This window comes from Engraulis encrasicolus, chromosome 11, assembly GCF_034702125.1.
Source record: "Engraulis encrasicolus isolate BLACKSEA-1 chromosome 11, IST_EnEncr_1.0, whole genome shotgun sequence".
Classification (NCBI taxonomy): domain Eukaryota; kingdom Metazoa; phylum Chordata; class Actinopteri; order Clupeiformes; family Engraulidae; genus Engraulis; species Engraulis encrasicolus.
This window is the reverse complement of record NC_085867.1, coordinates 13,779,293-13,796,896: the sequence shown is the minus strand read 5'-3', so window position 1 is coordinate 13,796,896 and position 17,604 is coordinate 13,779,293. Positions and strand designations below refer to the sequence as shown.

The window sequence follows — 17,604 nt, the reverse complement described above, 5'->3', positions numbered from 1 at the left end:
ATACCTGTCGGAGATAGGCGCTCTCGCCTGTCCATCAATTACGCGACGGCCTTTTGCGCTCCCACCCCTGCGTAAATAATGGGGTGCCGCACTCCGCGGGTATGCAGATGCCGTACGCGTTGATGGAGACAACTGTAGGTGTGAGCTTTCTTCAGGCTGTAAACACGTTGTTGTATGAATTAAAAACAATAACCAAGAAGCTGGATTTGGCAGCGTGACAGCTGTGTTAACACTGACAAGAAACGCGCTCATCGCAGCTTTATCGCATCGGCGCAACAGGTAATAACATATCAAGTAACTTCATTCGATTACCAGTAGCTATCTATTGAGAGAGAAATGATTATTACATGAATGCATGTATGTATCTAGGTAGGATACAGCACTGGCTATGGCAAAACAATTAAATATACCCTAAAGTTACTCGAGCTATTTGAAAATTAATTGCCTTGTGCGTATTAGCCGGTTTGCATAACTGGATAGTGTAAATATTAGGCTACACATCATTATAATATACAGTAAGACATTCAAATGTCAAAATGTCAGTCATTTAGTCAGTTATTGTGCATTAATTTATAGACCTACTCAATTCCCTTCATTTAAATACACAAACTATATTATTGTAGGCTACGGAAACTTGGCGCGGATTTTACGCACGATTATAAGAGAAGAAATGAATGAGTGATATTATTAAACGTTGTGTAATACTGTTGCAGGGGACATTCCGCTGGAAGGAATGGAGTACAATTACGATGTTGATTTGGAAGAGTTGTGCCCCGTTTGTGGAGATAAGGTATCTGGGTACCACTATGGACTACTGACCTGCGAGAGTTGCAAGGTAGGCCTATGTGCTACAACGAATGTTTCGTTTTTTAATTAGAAAATACATGTTTAATTAAACTAATGTGCTTGAAATACGTTGGGAATATTTTTTACAAAGTACTTCATCAGTTCAAAGTGTGGACAACTTATTGAATAATAAATGTTTTTATTATTATTATTATTATTATTATTATTATTATTATAAGACATTATGGAAACCTTAGGCCTACTATCTGCATTGTCATTAATGATTTGTTCCCAATTCTTTGCCAGGGTTTTTTCAAGAGGACGGTGCAGAATAATAAACGGTACACTTGTGCAGAAAGCCAGGACTGTAAAATAGACAAAACACAGAGGAAAAGGTGTCCATTTTGTCGATTTCAGAAATGCCTCAGCGTTGGAATGCGATTAGAAGGTATGCCAGAATCCATTCTATAAACCGAATCTTATTCTTTCATATAATTTTCAAATTAATTTAGTCATATTCTTTACTTTATTCGTAATTAATATAAATGCAGATGTAGGCTATGCCAACCTGTTGCCTATCAATTAGCGCCTAATCTTAGACGATTGCACTGTATTGGTTTAAAATATTCCAAATGAGAACAAAAACACAGCATTATTCGGCTAAATGCATTATACATTAGGCTAACCTCAGTTCCTTTTTTATTTTATTTCATCAAAACATTCGTTCAAGGTCGGTAGCCTGTATTCAGCCTGTATCGTGTGTTCCACTTTCAAATCTTGTTATTTACAAATTGATATATCTTTTCTTTATATTAATTATTTTCTATAAATTCATTATATCTTTTAAAATCTTATCTACAATAGGCCTATCGTTATATTACTTTAATCACCAAGTGTTTGGTCTTGGCAGTTGCTTGGTACTGTGATCATCAGCTAATTTGTTGAAGCAGCCTAGGCTACCTTTGCGCGTTGATGTAAACAGGTGGTGGTAGCCTGCGCAATTAGCTGCAGGTATCCCTACGTTGGGTTAAAGGAAGGCCAATCCCGTATCCCTACAGGCATGTGTCATTTACACAGTGAAGGGAGGGTCAAACTAAGTTGAGCAAAGTTGAATTGTTAAGATGCGTTTCTTCATGTCTGTGCAAAGTCTAACATGGCGTTGCTGTCTTCTAGCTGTCCGCGCGGACCGGATGCGCGGGGGTCGAAACAAATTTGGCCCCATGTACAAACGAGACAGGGCTTTAAAGCAACAGAAGAAAGCTTTGATACGAGCCAGCGGCCTGAAGATGGAGACCACCCCGCCGTTAGTTTCCCCCACGCAGACGGACTATAGCTTCACTGGCAGCCTCCAAACGTTGCCGCCCGTCCCTAAAAACATCTTGCCAGCAGTCACCTCAAACACCACCACACCCACAGACTATGACCGCAACCTGTACGGCCCCGCATCGTTAGGCATGACTATGCCGTCGCATGGGCCATTACTGAGCCAGTACCAGTATACCTCATTTCCCAGTCGGGCTATCAAGTCCGAGTACCCAGATCACTACACAAGCTCTCCGGATTCTGTGGTTGGCTACACATACCCAGATCAGACGTACCCAACTGGGTCACCTCAGCAGACAGGCGTGCCGCCCTTAATTCTGGAGTTCTTGCGTTGCGACCCAGACGAGAGCCAGGTGCAGAGCAAGATTGTGGCCCATCTCCAGCAGGAGCAAAACAGCCGAGGCAAACACGACAAGCTCAGCACCTTCGGCCTGATGTGCCACATGGCGGACCAGACCCTATTCTCCATCGTCGAGTGGGCGCGGAGCTGCATATTCTTCAAAGAGCTCACGGTAAGATGACATTTTCAATGTTTTGCTCTCCGAAATATAAACATGTCGTTGTTTGAATTTGAACCTGTAGTTCGGTGTGATTCTGGCTAATTGGGTCAATTTCCTGGCCTTCTTTTGAAATGTGAAATAATGTACAAAATGTGGTAGGGTATGTAGGCCTACATTTGCCACGTCGTATTTCGAACACATTTTAACAGGTGTGTCAACGCTGGTCACACAGAGACACAACATACAGTCACGTGCCGATTCCACTGACTGTAGGCTACCTCCACAACATTGTTTATTGAACTAATAGGGTGTCTGCCCATAACGCAGTGGTGATTAGATGATGATGACGGGAGTAAACACGGTTACAGCAGCAGACAGTACAGAAGCCGGGGAGGGAGAAGGGGTGGAGGGGTACTGGACGTGAGCAGAGGTGTGCGGTGAAGATGGATTAGCTTAGCAAAGTACACATGCGCGCCCCTCCGTTTTGGTTGTCACAGTATCCTATTATAGCTCAGATGAAAATATATACCATTTTGTAGAATATTTTTTGGCATCGTGACATGTGAAGTAATGGGCAGAAAAAAATACTGTAAAAATATCAGCTAAAATCATTGATAGTTTTTTTTTTTACTCCACATTCTAATTGCTATAAATAAAGTCAATTTAATTGGCAAATTTAATCCAAATGTTTTTTTTTCATTGCATTTTATTTTCCTTTAATTTGTTGTCTTTTATCAATCAATTGTCAGTTGTAATGAATAAATTATATCCTAACATTTATAAATATTTGTGTTCACATTTTTATACAGTAGTAAAGAGAACACAAACATGCTTGTATTTCTTCCAAACCACAGTATTATTCATTTTGTATACAGTCTTGCTTAACCCAATTCTTGTTATGAAGTCACTTTCATTTCCATCAAAAGCTAAAAAATCTGAAGCTGAACCTGATATCTACAAAACTGTAAATTAAAACCCCCCTCGCATGGCTCTGATGACACAGCGCCCAGCTATTTCTCATAAGGCCAGGCTCTAGTCTTGTGGGCCACGGTCGGCAGGGATGGTCAGTCGACTCAGGGAGGAGGAAGGGAGGGAGAGAGCCATCAGGCATGACTGACAGGACTGGGACCAGAAAACGGCCCAGGCATTTGTTTGTTTTTTGCCATAGAATAGACCCTCACACAGCCTCCCTGCTTTTGTACTAGGCTATAGTATTTCACTCACTTACAGTTCCTAGATTAAATATAGAGTAAATTTGCTGCCCCATCTATAGTGTGTGTGCCAGGCTTTAAGGGGGAAAACAAATCTGCAAACAAACAAAAAATGCATTGGGCCCTATGGACTGCTGGCCCACCGGGAAAATGCCCTGTGTGTACGCCAGATTTCCTGTCCAGCCATCAGGCATCAGCTCTGAGCTGAGGAGGGGAGTCACTAATGGGGGCCCTGATTCACGGGGGCTGAGAGGGGAAGAGATGAACTCGAGATGGACTCAAGTGCTTCATTATCCACTTGTGTTAAAACAAGTTGAGCTACAGTGCCTCTTGCCCCACGAGTGCACTGCCAGGGAGCACGCCGGCCAGCACTTAGGCAGACAGAGAGGGGGAAACATTTCTCTCTCAACTTTATGGCAACCTGCAATATTGGAGAAATCTCAGCTTAAGGGTGATTTCTTTTTTTTTTTTTTAAGATGTTTTTAGGGCTTTTATTATTTTTCAGAAAGGACACAGACCCGTGTCGGCGGCATAGCAGTCAAGCTGTTTGAGCCACAGCTGGGCCATAAGAGTGGTTTCTATGTAGATAGATATACAATATGGTGAATCGGGATTGCTATGCAGTTATACCTACTTTGTGGGTCTGTGTGTGTGTGGTTGTGTGGAATGTGGCGTGGCAATTTAATACAAGCTAGATTACCGACTTTGAAACAGCACCTTTTATGTTTTGCCAGAGCTTAGCACATCACCGTTTTTTGGATCTTTTTGAAATAATTTAGCCAGTCTTGCAGTGAGAGGCCTGCGGTGAACTTTTAAAGTTTTCTCATCTCACTCCCCCATTCCTACACCAACAACACACTGGATATGGACGTGTGTGTGTGTGTGTGTGTGTGTGTGTGTGTGTGTGTGTGTGTGTGTGCGTGTGTGTGTGCACGCGTGCGCGCGTGTGTGTGTGTGCGTGCGTGCGTACGCACGTGCATGCATCGACTTTTGTGTACAATGGTGTGTGTGTGTGTGTATGTGTGTGAGTCAGAGTTTTTGTACGGCAGTGTGTGCGCACATGCGCATCAACTTTTGTGTACAATGGAATGTGTGTACATAGGAGTGTGCATACACACCTGTGTGTGTGTGTGTGTATGCGTGTGTGTGTTTGTGTGTGTGTGTGCGTGTGTGTGTGTGTGTGTGTGTGTGTGTGTGTGTGTGTGTAGTGTGTGTGTGTGTGTGTGTGTGTGTTTGTTTGTGTGTGTGTGTGTGTGTGTGTGTGTGTGTGTGTGTGTGTGTGTGTGTGTGTGTGTGTGTGTGTGTGTGTTGTACTGTGGCAAGGCTGTGTTCATATGGAGACCACAGGGTTGCCTGAGTTGACTTCCAAGGTAGGAGGCAGTCCACTGTCCTGCCTTAAACCATTAAGACACATCCTTATAAAACTGCTGTTACCACAATGGCAATGACCAAGTCGTAGTGCATTACTAAAAGCCCTGTGTTATGTCATAGTATTGTAGTACTATGGTAGTTAGCTTTTCAATGACGATTACAGCGTGTCACTGGAGGTACGGCATGCATTAAGGGGCTACACTCACCTCAAATCCTCACTCACACTCACCAGAATTTCACCATTGTTTTACTCCAGGTGAACACAATTACATTTTTATTATTTCTATGTATTGGGTACATCTTCAGCTTTACATTCTTGTGCCTTCTGCGATTTTTGATATATTTTTAATTGGCATGTTTCATACTAGTGGCCATACTAGTGGAACAGTAAAAAAAAATGTTTTTGTGTTCATTTGTGTTGAGATTTTATTCCTTTTAGGTGACTGACAAAGGGTAGTCTTTTAAAAGAAGACGGGAGACAATGCAATATTTCTGCCCATTTCACAAACCATCTTACAAAACACCTGAGGTGAAAAATCAGCACAAAGAAATCCATCAAGAGTTTTTAAATTAAACTTTTTCTCAGGCCGACAGACACCTACGTGTGTGACTGTTTCATCAGACTGTTGGAGATCTGCAAGGAAGTACTCCCCAAAGTTATTTTCATTCACAGCAATTGCATTCCGGCCAAAAGATAACGGAGGAATGTCTGTGGCCAGATCCATTGTGTTGTGCTGCTTCACGATGACACATTTTATGTTTCAAATAGACTGCATTCTCACAGAAAATGCACAATGTAGGCTTGCCTTTCGTGCCAGAGGTTGGCAGTTTTAGGAAAAATAGCATACATGCTAAGTTGCTAACCTCACTTAGCTAAGGAACACTGTCCTGAAAGAAATTAGCATTGTTAGCATATTTAGCAAGTGAAAAAAAACATAAAAATGGCAGACGTTTTGGTAAAATTAACATAATTAGCATGTTACCATAGTTAACATACATGCTAACCTTCCTTAGCTAAGTAGCACTGGATATTTCCTGTACTTTCTTAGCAGATTTATGGCAATAAGCATAGCTAGCATCATTAGCAATGGGCGAGAGCGATTCGTAACGCCAATATGGTGTGTGCTCGCACATCTCCCACCTTTGGACGTCTGCTAAAGGTGGGGCAAATAGTGGAAAAAACACCTAACATTTACAGACGTGAAGGCCAACTTCGAACAGTCTTGGGTAGTTGTTTCAACAAGCATCACATGTTAAACGCTACTCTAAAGCTGTTCAGGGGTCTGGTGAAGCTGGATGGCAGTATGGGCGTGACAAACGGTTTTCTGTTAAGTTACCAAACGCAGAATCCCCACACAGCAAACTGCGGTAGTATCTAGCGCTGTAGCTATTACTTTTCATTCAAATTTACACACACCACGGCGAGTCAGCCTTTACTGGCAGGCAGGCCTCAGCTGACAGTTGTTTGCACACATAACCCACTCAATATCACAACACAGTGTCTACATGGGTTAACATGTGTGTTTTGGTCCTAGATAACATTTAACGGCTGTGATATTGTACAAGAAATTGTGTAATATAAGTTTGTGGCTCTCTGGTTCTGCTTTAGCTTACCCTGCTTAAAACATCGAGTGATCAAAAGGTTATGTGGATTGACCTATTTGTGTCAAATAAGTTCATGGTGCATTGATACATCAAACCGTGGTAGCCATTTATTGTAAAATTAAGCAGAAACTTTGATATTGGAACAGCCGCCATGTTTCTCTAAAGATGTAGTAACTCCTGCCCAAGCAACCCATACGGCCATTTGATTGATTATTAGACCAGCTAATTTGATTGATATTCTGTCGTCACTAGGTAGCCGGCCTTCAATACAGCTCCTCACGATTTGATTGGCCTGATACCGTTTGTATTTTCAGCCTTGCAAAACAATCACAATTGACCCTGGAAGCAAATTCAATTTGCGGCGGCTAGGGGCGTGAAGATTTCTAGACTATAAGAGAACAAAATAATTTTTAAAAATGTAAGGTCAGAAGAAGCAATAGTAGAGTTTTCTTTAAGGCCTAATTCACACCAGAGCGGGGAAGCGGGGCGGGACGGAAGCGATTTTTTCCGGCAGTGGCGAAAATACATGGAATCAGATCGGTCCTTCCACACCAACACGCGACAGTCGGGCTGCAGTGGCGCGGGAGATGGCTTCACTCCGCGCTGCATTTAGAAAAAAGAATTCCAGCGGATTTTGGACAGCAGCGGCCGGCAGTGTCCCGTTGGAATAAATGACAGCGATATGAAGTAGCAAACAAGCTTTGGCTGTGCGGGGGATTTTGAACAATACTTTACTTTGGTTGTACTAGTAAATATTAGTCCATTATTTAGTAAATATTCATGAAAAGATCAAATATGGCAGTAGACAGCACAGTTTCAATGAGCAGCATAGTTGCAATACCTACTTTGGCCACCATCCTACACAGTGCAGTCATTACGTAATAGCCAAATGAAGGCTCTTGAGAGCTCCTGAATTCTGTGAATTCTCAAAAAAATACAAGGGTGGCACAAAAACGGCCGTCATGAGGTCAATGCATGTGCTTGATGTGGCTTTAAGATCAAGATATTTGACAAATTTTCACCATTTCTGCCATACCTATATGAAAAAGATACATTATATTACCAAAAATATTCGCTAACCTGCCTTGACTCATATGAATTTAACTGTCTTCCCATTCCTAACCCATCAGGTTCAATGTGACCAAAACATTTTGGACAATTCCATGCGCCCCTTCCCCTTCCCCTTCCCCTTCCATGCGCCCCTTCCTCTTCTCCTTCCTCTTCCAGTGCACAAAGCAAGGTCCATAAAGACATGGATGCTCATAGTATGGGTGTATATATACTGTATAAATAACAGCAATGCCTATACAAGTTTTATGAAATCATATAAGAAAGGGGTCACTTACATAGTATGGCTCATATACTGTATGTCAGCACTTCTATACATTCCATGCACAATCTTTATATGTTGCAGTATATGTGTGTACATGAAATGGGCCATATGATAATTGTATAGTCCATATATTAAATAATTTGTAAGTTTATCTTTTCCATATCGCAACATTAACGTTTTACGCGTTACATTGACGTGTGCCGTGCTAGTACAAAGCCATCACTGCTTGATGCAGGAGAGAGGCACACCTCTGCCTTGCCACTTGTTGATAGGTGATTTCCAGGTCTTTGTGTCCCAACAGCACAGGTGTCCCCCTAGACACACACACACACACACACACACACACACACACACACACACACACACACACACACTTAGAATCACCCACACATGATGACATGAACGCACTCCTGCTTTTCAAAAACAGGATATGAGCAGACAATGTGTTTACCCTGAGCACACAAACACTGTGTTTGCTTCGTCTATGCATTAGCGATTAAATGGTGCCATCCCAAAAGGAAACAGAGAGAACGTTGATTAGCCTATCTGTCGTGCCTTGATATCGAAACCCTGTGTTTGTTTTCGGCAGAGCCTTTGACACAGGAAAAAGGGCAAAGCACAACATTTGAAATCATAAAAAGTCATAACTTTGCTTGTTTAGGTTTTTTTTCCATCTCAAATGCTGTGCCGCTCCCTCCCTTTTATCATATCAGTTTGTTGTGTGTCACGCTGCTGAGTCCCCATCTCCAGGAAATGTTTATGCTTATTTCGCTCTCCGCTATTGATTGCTTATGAGGCGCTGGAGCTTCGGGCCTGGGGGTCTGTGAAGGCGGAGGATGGAGGAGGCTACTCCTTGCACAGCGAGGCAGATCAGAGCCTCTGGGTTCAGACAGCCGCATTGAAGTCGGTAAATGAGGTGTGCCACTGTTGTGTGGCAAAGGGATCAACAAGTGCAACCATGTGACCCCTGTGTCAACAGCTTCTATTGGTGCACGGCCAATGGGGCTGTGCACTCTCGGATGAACTGTGACCATGTAGGCTAGTCTGTGGCTACGTGTGGAGGTTGTCCTTGTGGATATACAGTAGTATTGTGTATGTATATACGAATGTGTTTGTGTGTGTGTGTGTGTGTGTGTGTGTGTGTGTGTGTGTGTGTGTGTGTGTGTGTGTGTGTGTGTGTTTTCCTTATTTGATATCCATCTTGCTGTGATGCACAGACCTTTTATGTGGTAGTAGTACACATGCATTTATGTATTTTTTTAATGGAGGCACAGGAGTTACACATTTTTTAAAAATTTGAGAACATTTAAAATGTGCTCAATCTCAAATAAAGAAATACCAAACTACTGGAACATGGGAACATTTTAAATGTGCTCTATTTCAAATAAAGAAATACCAAACTACGGGAGAAATGTATTGCGGACACAAATGGAAATAACAGGTATTACTCAAAGCAATCCTTTTTTGTTGCCTATAGCGAGAAAGTGTGCATTTAGTCAAAAAAAAAAGCGTATGGCACTTTCAATATGTCTGTGTTAAGGTAAACATCCAAAGAATTCATCCTGCACAAACTCTAGGTGAGCATCGTCCACAATTAGGCGACCACCTCCAACACATTATAAGTGATTTGGCATTGAAGTCCAATAGCTTTAAACCGGAGGCCTCTCTCCCGCGAGCGCCGTCGGCATACAGCGCGACTCCAAAAGGAATGTGTCGCACATATTCCCTCCCCATGGCAACGGAGGGAAGCAGCACAAAAGAAGAGCGTGCCTTTGTGTCGGCTGCGCATCTCTCATGCATAGCTCAGGATCTTTGGGCTATGCTGACACGCTCCTCTCGCTCTCTCTGCTCCTCTCCTTCCTAGCGCTCCTTCACTTTTCTGCCTGCTGTAATGGTGGGGGAAGGTTTTTTCTTCTTCTTTTTTTCCCCTTCTTCCTTTCGAAGCTGTTGCTGCCTGCCAATGTACCGTACGTTGGAAGAATGGCTTGCCATCAACGTTCCTGTGGTAGTCACATGACCCGCTGAACTGAGAGTTAAAGTGACAGTTGCTAAGCAACGGCATACTAAAAAAATATATATTTTTAACGTTTGGTGACAAACCCCATTTCTTCTCTGTTGATGCCTGTCAGAAACTTGATAATTGCAGTCTCTGCCACACATTATACTCGCTGCTGATTGGTAGGTTGTCATTTTTGTGGCTTCACTTGTTGGCTATGTTCAGCAAATTTGGAATTGAAGAGTTATGTTTCTGAGCTACCTGTAGACTGCTGAATCAGACCCTGTCACTCTAAAACATAATGAAAGTGCCACCGACATTTTCACTACCGCCATAGCTGAATACATCCTTCATGTCTGAGGTTCTTTTCTTACCCTACATAAAAAAGTGATGGGATTGATTGAATCCATGGGGTCACCTCCTCGTGCTCCAGTCCAGAGCAAACCTTTACTGGCATCATAATGCTGAACTTGGTACTGGTGTGTGGCAAGTGGTAGAGAATGACAAGAATGCCAACATCACCAGAATGAGACTGAGAAAGAAACGCGAGCGAAAGATACAAAGAAACTAGTCTGAAACTAGATAATGAGAGCAGGAGGGCGAAAAAAAACATGAGAGGGAGATATAGGCCTATGCGAAATGGAAGGTATTTTTTTGCAAGTAAAATACAAGCCTTGTAATATTTCGTTTTCAATCTCCCCTTCACATGAGACAAACAGCCTTACCGGTCTTCAAAATGTGCCTCCCCCCTGCCCTCGGCAGTATTTTGTTGAATCATTTTATTCTTACTAACCTCACCTGCTGTGTTTTTATTATTTTATTTTTACGAATGGAACACTGTAGTGGGTCTGTGTGTGTGAGATGTGCTAGCTAACCAAATAAACCCGGCTTTCCTTGCAAAAATGTACGAAACTTCGAAAAGTGATCAATACCTAGATGTAGGCTACTGTGTGAGGAAAATAAGAAACAACCGACGAACCACTTTTATATGGTGTGCTATGTAATATTTGTATAGTTCATACGTATATGGATGATTTAGTAATTTTCATCTATCTATGGGCTGTGTTGTGTTGTGTTGTGTTGTGTGCAGGTTGGGGATCAGATGAAGCTGCTTCATAACTGCTGGAGTGAGCTGCTGGTGCTGGACTACATCTCCAGACAGGTGCATCATGGGAAGGAGGACACCATGCTGCTGGTCACCGGACAAGAGGTGAGGCTACCAGCTACGCTCAAAAGAATATTTTAATCTAATTGGAAAAGAAATGTTTATCTGGCTCCTGGATTTCGTACTGGATTTAGTAGCCTCTTATTGCAGATGGGGTTGCCGGCGGTCTTATTCACTATTTGCTGAAAATGCTCAACTACATCATAGCAACATTGCTATGACAGTACTGAGAGCCTTAAATAACAGATTAAGACATAGCCATTACAATTTTGGTGACAGGAAGGTTGTAACATTGGCTCTCCGCTAAATAAATACATGTTGTGACCGAGCAAGAGGTGAGGCTGGGCCGATGTGTTAAAATAATATTTTTATCTAATTGAAAAAATACATTATCTCATCGTACTGCATTTCATACTAGATTTGTTAAATAACTATACTTTTTCACCGGTCAAGAGGTGAGGTTTTGACTGTACAGTCTGCAGAGTATATCTTGGCGTTGTGTCAAAATAATGTTTTAATCTGTGAGACCCTTCATACAGATGGGATTGCTGGCAATTCTATTCACTATTTGTTGAAAAAGCTTAACTACATCATAACAACAATGCTATGACATCGCCAGGTCTTACATAAAAGATTAAGATAATCATGATCATTAACACGATCATTACCAATTTGGTGACAATAAAGTTCTAACATAGGTTCTGCATGAAAGGGTTAAATAATGGCCCCTGTTATAAGTTTTCTGTTACCTGAATGGCAATGGCCAAGTCGTTAAGTATTACTAAAAGCCCTGTTTAATGGGGTAGTAGTGTCGCACTATGATAGTGGATTCTTTATCAATTACTATTACAGCCCTCCACTGACGTAAAAATGTGCGATTTGAAGACACTCTAATTTTAAAAATTCATACTGTATATTATTCTTTACTGGATTTCGATGTTTTATATTAATATTGTCTCCAGTACTGCCAGTTTGAGAGGCTGTCTGTTTACAGAAGTACATACACCTGCTCTGTTAGAGAGACCCCCCCCCCTTCTCAAACACACACACACACACACACACACACACACACACACACACACACACACACACACACACACACACACACACACACACAAATGCACACACACACTCGTCGTCTGTGTCTGCCATTCTCTCTCTATCATGTCTGTCTGCCTCTCGATGTCTCACTCTGCTACTAAGTTATCTTTCCCTGTCGCGCACACACACACACACACACACACACACACACACACACACACACACACACACACACACACACACACACACACACACACACACACACACACACACACACACACAGCAGTCCACCCACAGTCCCGCAATTTTTTTTTAAAAAAAATCCACAATCTTTAAACTCTCACCCACCCTTCCCTTCCCTTCCCTGGTGAGCTGGGCACCGTCATGGCTAATGCCCGCCGTGTGTTATGTCTGGCACTGCAGGTCCAGATAGCGCACATCGCGGCGCAGGCGGGCGCCACACTGAGTGGGCTGGTGCAGAGGGGGCAGGAGCTGGTGGGCAAGCTGCAGGCCCTGCAGGTGGACCGCCGAGAGATCGCCTGCCTCAAGTTCCTCGTCCTCTTCAACCCCGGTGAGTGGAAAACATGGATATAGGTAGTAGTAGAGTAGAGGATTTTTATTAATACTAATGAAGGTGTCTGACAGCTTACATAGATACATAGATACAAGACATAGACAAAGACCCAATGCAAATTATTGCACATTGCAGTAAACATATAGCAAAATCTGAGCAAAAAAGCCTCACATCAGTTAACATACACACACCCACGCTATACTCAACGGTATGCCAAATTGTATAAAGCAGTGATTCACAAACTGTGAGCCGGGGCACAACCAGCGGGCCTTGAAAGTATTTCAAGTGGGCCTTGAAATCATTTTCTAAAAATCTAAATAGTATTTGAGTGTGTGTGTGTGTGTGTGTGTGTGTGTGTGTGTGTGTGTGTGTGTGTGTGTGTGTGTGTGTGTGACTATTTATTTGAATTGCATTCTTTATTGGGTCAGAGGTGGGCCCTGGACGTTGGTGAAAATTTCAAGTTGGAATTCCGAGTTGGAATAGGTTGGGAACCCCTGATATAGAGTGTATGGTGAAGAAGAACCAACCCATATGAAAAAGATATAGGCCTTTATGAGACTTACATGGTTATGCAAAATATGGAAAAAAGATGTAGTGTATATGCCATTTGAATAGGAATAAGACTGCACACATTTCATCGACAATGTTGCCGTACAGGCCATGTGTATGTGTGCCTTATACATAAGGCAAATGAGGAAAGGGGCACTTTCATCAGAGATATTCTATAGAGATATGCCAACATAATAGGTTGCTATGGGCACCTAACGCGACCAGGTTCCGGTCTGCCTAAAGGGGCGTGTCATAATGCTCCTACAATGAATAGAACAGTCCTTAGGTCTGCCTAGGTCTGCCTAAGGGGGGCCATAATAGAACCAGGAAACAATGGGCCAATGGAACCTCTCTCTCTCTACTCTCTCTGCTTTCATAGTATGTGCCATGTAAGACTTGCATATGAATAATTTTGTAAGTTTTATATGTACATATCTTTAGTACGGAAAGTGCTGAGGCTCAAAAGGAGGAAAGCTGAAAAACACAGGATGCATTGTGAAAGTCTTATGTTTAGACATTTCTCTCTATTGAAAATGTCATACTTGCGATACCAACATGACCACACTTAATCCATTAAAGCACGGCATTATAAATTTGTTGTTACCAGAATGGCAATGACCAAGTCGTGGTGCATTACTAAAGGCCCTGTGTTATGTCATAGTAGAGTAGTGCTATGGTAATTAATCTTTCAATGACTAACAGCATGCCTTAGATGATACGGTGTGCATTAAGGGGTTAACAATTGTTATATTTTATATTTTAAAAGTAGTGAATCTATAAATTGAAATGTGATCACTTTCATCAAGCAAGAAATGTTATTATCTTTAATCCGAGATAGCAACAAGTGCTGTAGCTGTGTGTTGGTATTCATTCTGGCTAGCTTTCATCCTCTTAATAACCACATTAGTGTTAAATGAGCACTAGATTAGTGGAAGATTAGCTTAGCCAATGTATCAATAGCTAATAGTACTATATGTATTTCCCTTGCTGCTGAACGGCGGGAGGTGAATCGCACCCTAGCTGTTAGTATAGATTGGCAGGCTAGTAGCTTTCTTATAGCCTACATGGGCATTATCCACTTATGGTCCTTATATATTATCCACTCAGTCTTCGCTCTCGCCCAGCACCTCTCTCTCTCTCTCTCTCTCTCTCCCCCTGCACATTAGCGAGCGAGAAAAAAACATGGGCCCACACTCTTGCCAGCTCTGGGTCAGAATCGTGTCTTTAATAGAAAGAGAGCGAGAGAGAAAAAAAAAACGATTCAATATATTTTCAATTTATGGTTTGACCCTGAGTAATTACCGGCTGAAAACATGGACATTGAATTGATTTCGTGGCGCGATAACAAGTGTGCATATCGCCATATGCCGAATTATCTCGTCCCTTTCATTGTAGCACTCGGAGGCTAAACGCTTTGTCTGGCCCCCGCCGGCAGTCGCTCATTGAGTGGGTAATGGGCTTAATTAAAATTAGTGGCTCCCCTGAATGGCTCCTGTTTACAAAAGGGGAGCTGAGCGGCGCTGTGCGGCGGGCGCCCTTCATCTGTGGGCCGCCCCTCAATAGAGGTTTAATGGATTGACCCGCCCGCCACACGCGCTCGCTCGCTCATGCTTGCTTTGCTTTGCCCATCCACCTCCCAGCCGCTAACAGTCATCAGTGGCTCAGGCGCATTTTGTAGCGCTAAGGGAAGAAGGCACAGGAGCCACGGGGAGGATTGGGGAGGGTGGTGGTGGTGGTGATGATGGTGGTGGTTGTGGTATGTTTGGAGGGGGTGGGTGGGTTTGGAAATGTCGGGTTTTTTTTTTTTTCTACAGCCGTTCTTTCCCTTAAGTGATGGCAATTTAATGGGACCCTATGAGGAATGGAAAGCTTTCGGTAATAATGAGAGTGCTTGACGCACTTAGATAGAGCCGTGTGTGTGTGTGTGTGTGTGTGTGTGTGTGTGTGTGTGTGTGTGTGTGTGTGTGTGTGTGTGTGTGTGTGTGTGTGTGTGTGTGTGTGTGTGTGTTAGAGGGAGAGAGAAAGAGAGAGAGAGAGCTGTTTGTGTGTGTGCATGCATATGTGTGCGTGCGTGTGTGCGTGCATGTGTGCGTAGTTCTATGTGCTTCTATGTGGTATTGCACTGAACACTTATGGATCCATGTCTCTGTCTCTGTATCTATGGAGGTACGTATGTGTCTGTGTGGTTACTTTATGTATTGTCAATATGCGGTCAGAGGTGAACGCATGGGCTTTCTCTTCCTTAGATGTTGTTTTCCCAGATATAGACGTAGGCCCTCGTCAAATGTGTCTTGTCTCCTGTGATGAGAGTGCTATTGTTGTCAACCCTCAATTCAATTCCATATGGTGCTTCCAGTAAGCCGACTCTGTCTTGCTCCACGAATCTGGAGCTACGCCATATGCGCATGTCTTCAAAAGTGTGGTTTTATTTCTTTTTTTTAATCTTGCTGAGAAAATACTTGTTTGACATTTTTACTTCTTTAACTTCTGACATATTTGAAAATAATGAGGTGCTTCTTTAACTTCTCTCAGATTTGAAAATACAGTTGAAATTACAGAATCAATGTCAATGAGTGAGTCCATGCGAGCGACCATTGTTGTCCTGTGGTTCTGATTGGTTCCACTGCATTTTGGTTAGGGAGCAGGGCAAATCCGAAGGTTCTCCAGACCCTCGTCTAAGCTAACAAAGCTGAGCGGAAAAACAAGAGGGTCTGGCGATAGTCAGGCTAGTTTTGAGGACTCTGCACCATGAAAACACACACACACACACACACACACACACACACACACACACACACACACACACACACACACACACACACACACACACACACACACACACACACACGTTTCATGCTGGAATTTAAAAGCCACCATCCATCACTCCTGCAAACACACTTACACACACTGTACATACATGCTTAGACACACACACACGCACACACACACACACACACACACACACACACACACACACACACACTAACATACACCATTCATTTATAGCGTAAAGGACTTGCACATGAAATTTGCTGGGTCACAGGAATACAAGTGTGCCCGTGCAAGTGAAACAGCTCACATTCATATGCAACAGAATATGTGAGGGCACATTTGAACTATAATGGAAATATTTGTGGAATCTTCATATGGGTATTAAGTGTGTATGTACAATTTTAGTCTGTCTTTGAAAATAAATGTGTTTGACCTCCGTCTTTGTTCCAGATTTTGATTTTGGCCCTTGGTCAATTTGAGTTTGACACCCCTGGCCTAAGAGTTAGTCCTCTATTCCGAAGTAAACACCACTGTCAAAGCCTTTATTTTTGCACTCTTTTTTTGGAATTTTATTTTTATTTGATTTATTATTTACTATTATTTTATTATTGTATTTATTTATTTACTATTTATTCCTTTCAGTTTGGAACCTCCTCTTCAACATGCTCTTCCACTTCTCAATTTCCCCTCTCTCTCTCTCTCTCCCCCCACATCCAGACGTGAAGCTGCTGGAGAGCCAGGCGTTTGTGGAGAACGTGCAGGAGCAGGTCAACGCGGCGCTGCTGGAGTACACGCTGTGCAGCTACCCGCAGTTCCTGGACAAGTTCAGCCAGCTGCTGCTACGTCTGCCCGAGCTGCGGGCGCTCAGCACTCAGGCCGAGGACTACCTCTGCTACAAGCACCTCAGCGGAGAGGTGCCCTGCAACAACCTGCTCATCGAGATGCTCCACGCCAAGCGCTCCTGCGTCTGATGGACCAGACCTGACCTGACCAGACCCCAACTTACAGTGAAGTAGCCAGTACAGGACGCCCATCCTGTACCAAGACCCTATATAAACAACTCAAAAAACCTATACCAACCTGCTCATTGAGATGCTCCACGCCAAACGCTCCTGTGTCTGTCGGACGAAGTTAGCAACTTACTTGCAAATTCCCATTGACAACTTACTAAGTTGCTAACTGGTTAGAATCGGCACTGTGGAGAAACGCGGTCCAGATCTGACCAGACTCGACGCCAACCTACAATAAAGTTGCCAATACAGGCCGCCCATCCTGTACCAAGACCATATATCAACAAAAACCCCATAACAACCTGCTCATCGAGATACTCCACGCCAAGCGCTCCTGTGTCTCCTCCAGGACCAGACCTGACCATCCT

General features: G+C 43.0%; 1 protein-coding gene across 1 annotated transcript; it reads left to right on the top strand.

Moving 5' to 3' along the window:
* The first annotated feature begins 724 nt into the window (after window positions 1-724).
* On the top strand, window positions 725-17,197 carry nr5a1b (nuclear receptor subfamily 5, group A, member 1b). Its single transcript, XM_063209935.1, has 6 exons — window positions 725-835; window positions 1,093-1,234; window positions 1,960-2,621; window positions 11,216-11,335; window positions 12,755-12,902; window positions 16,944-17,197. Exons 1-6 carry the CDS (start codon window positions 734-736, stop codon window positions 17,195-17,197), a joined length of 1,428 nt encoding a protein of 475 aa, XP_063066005.1. The 5' UTR covers window positions 725-733.
* Window positions 17,198-17,604: the final 407 nt, after the last annotated feature.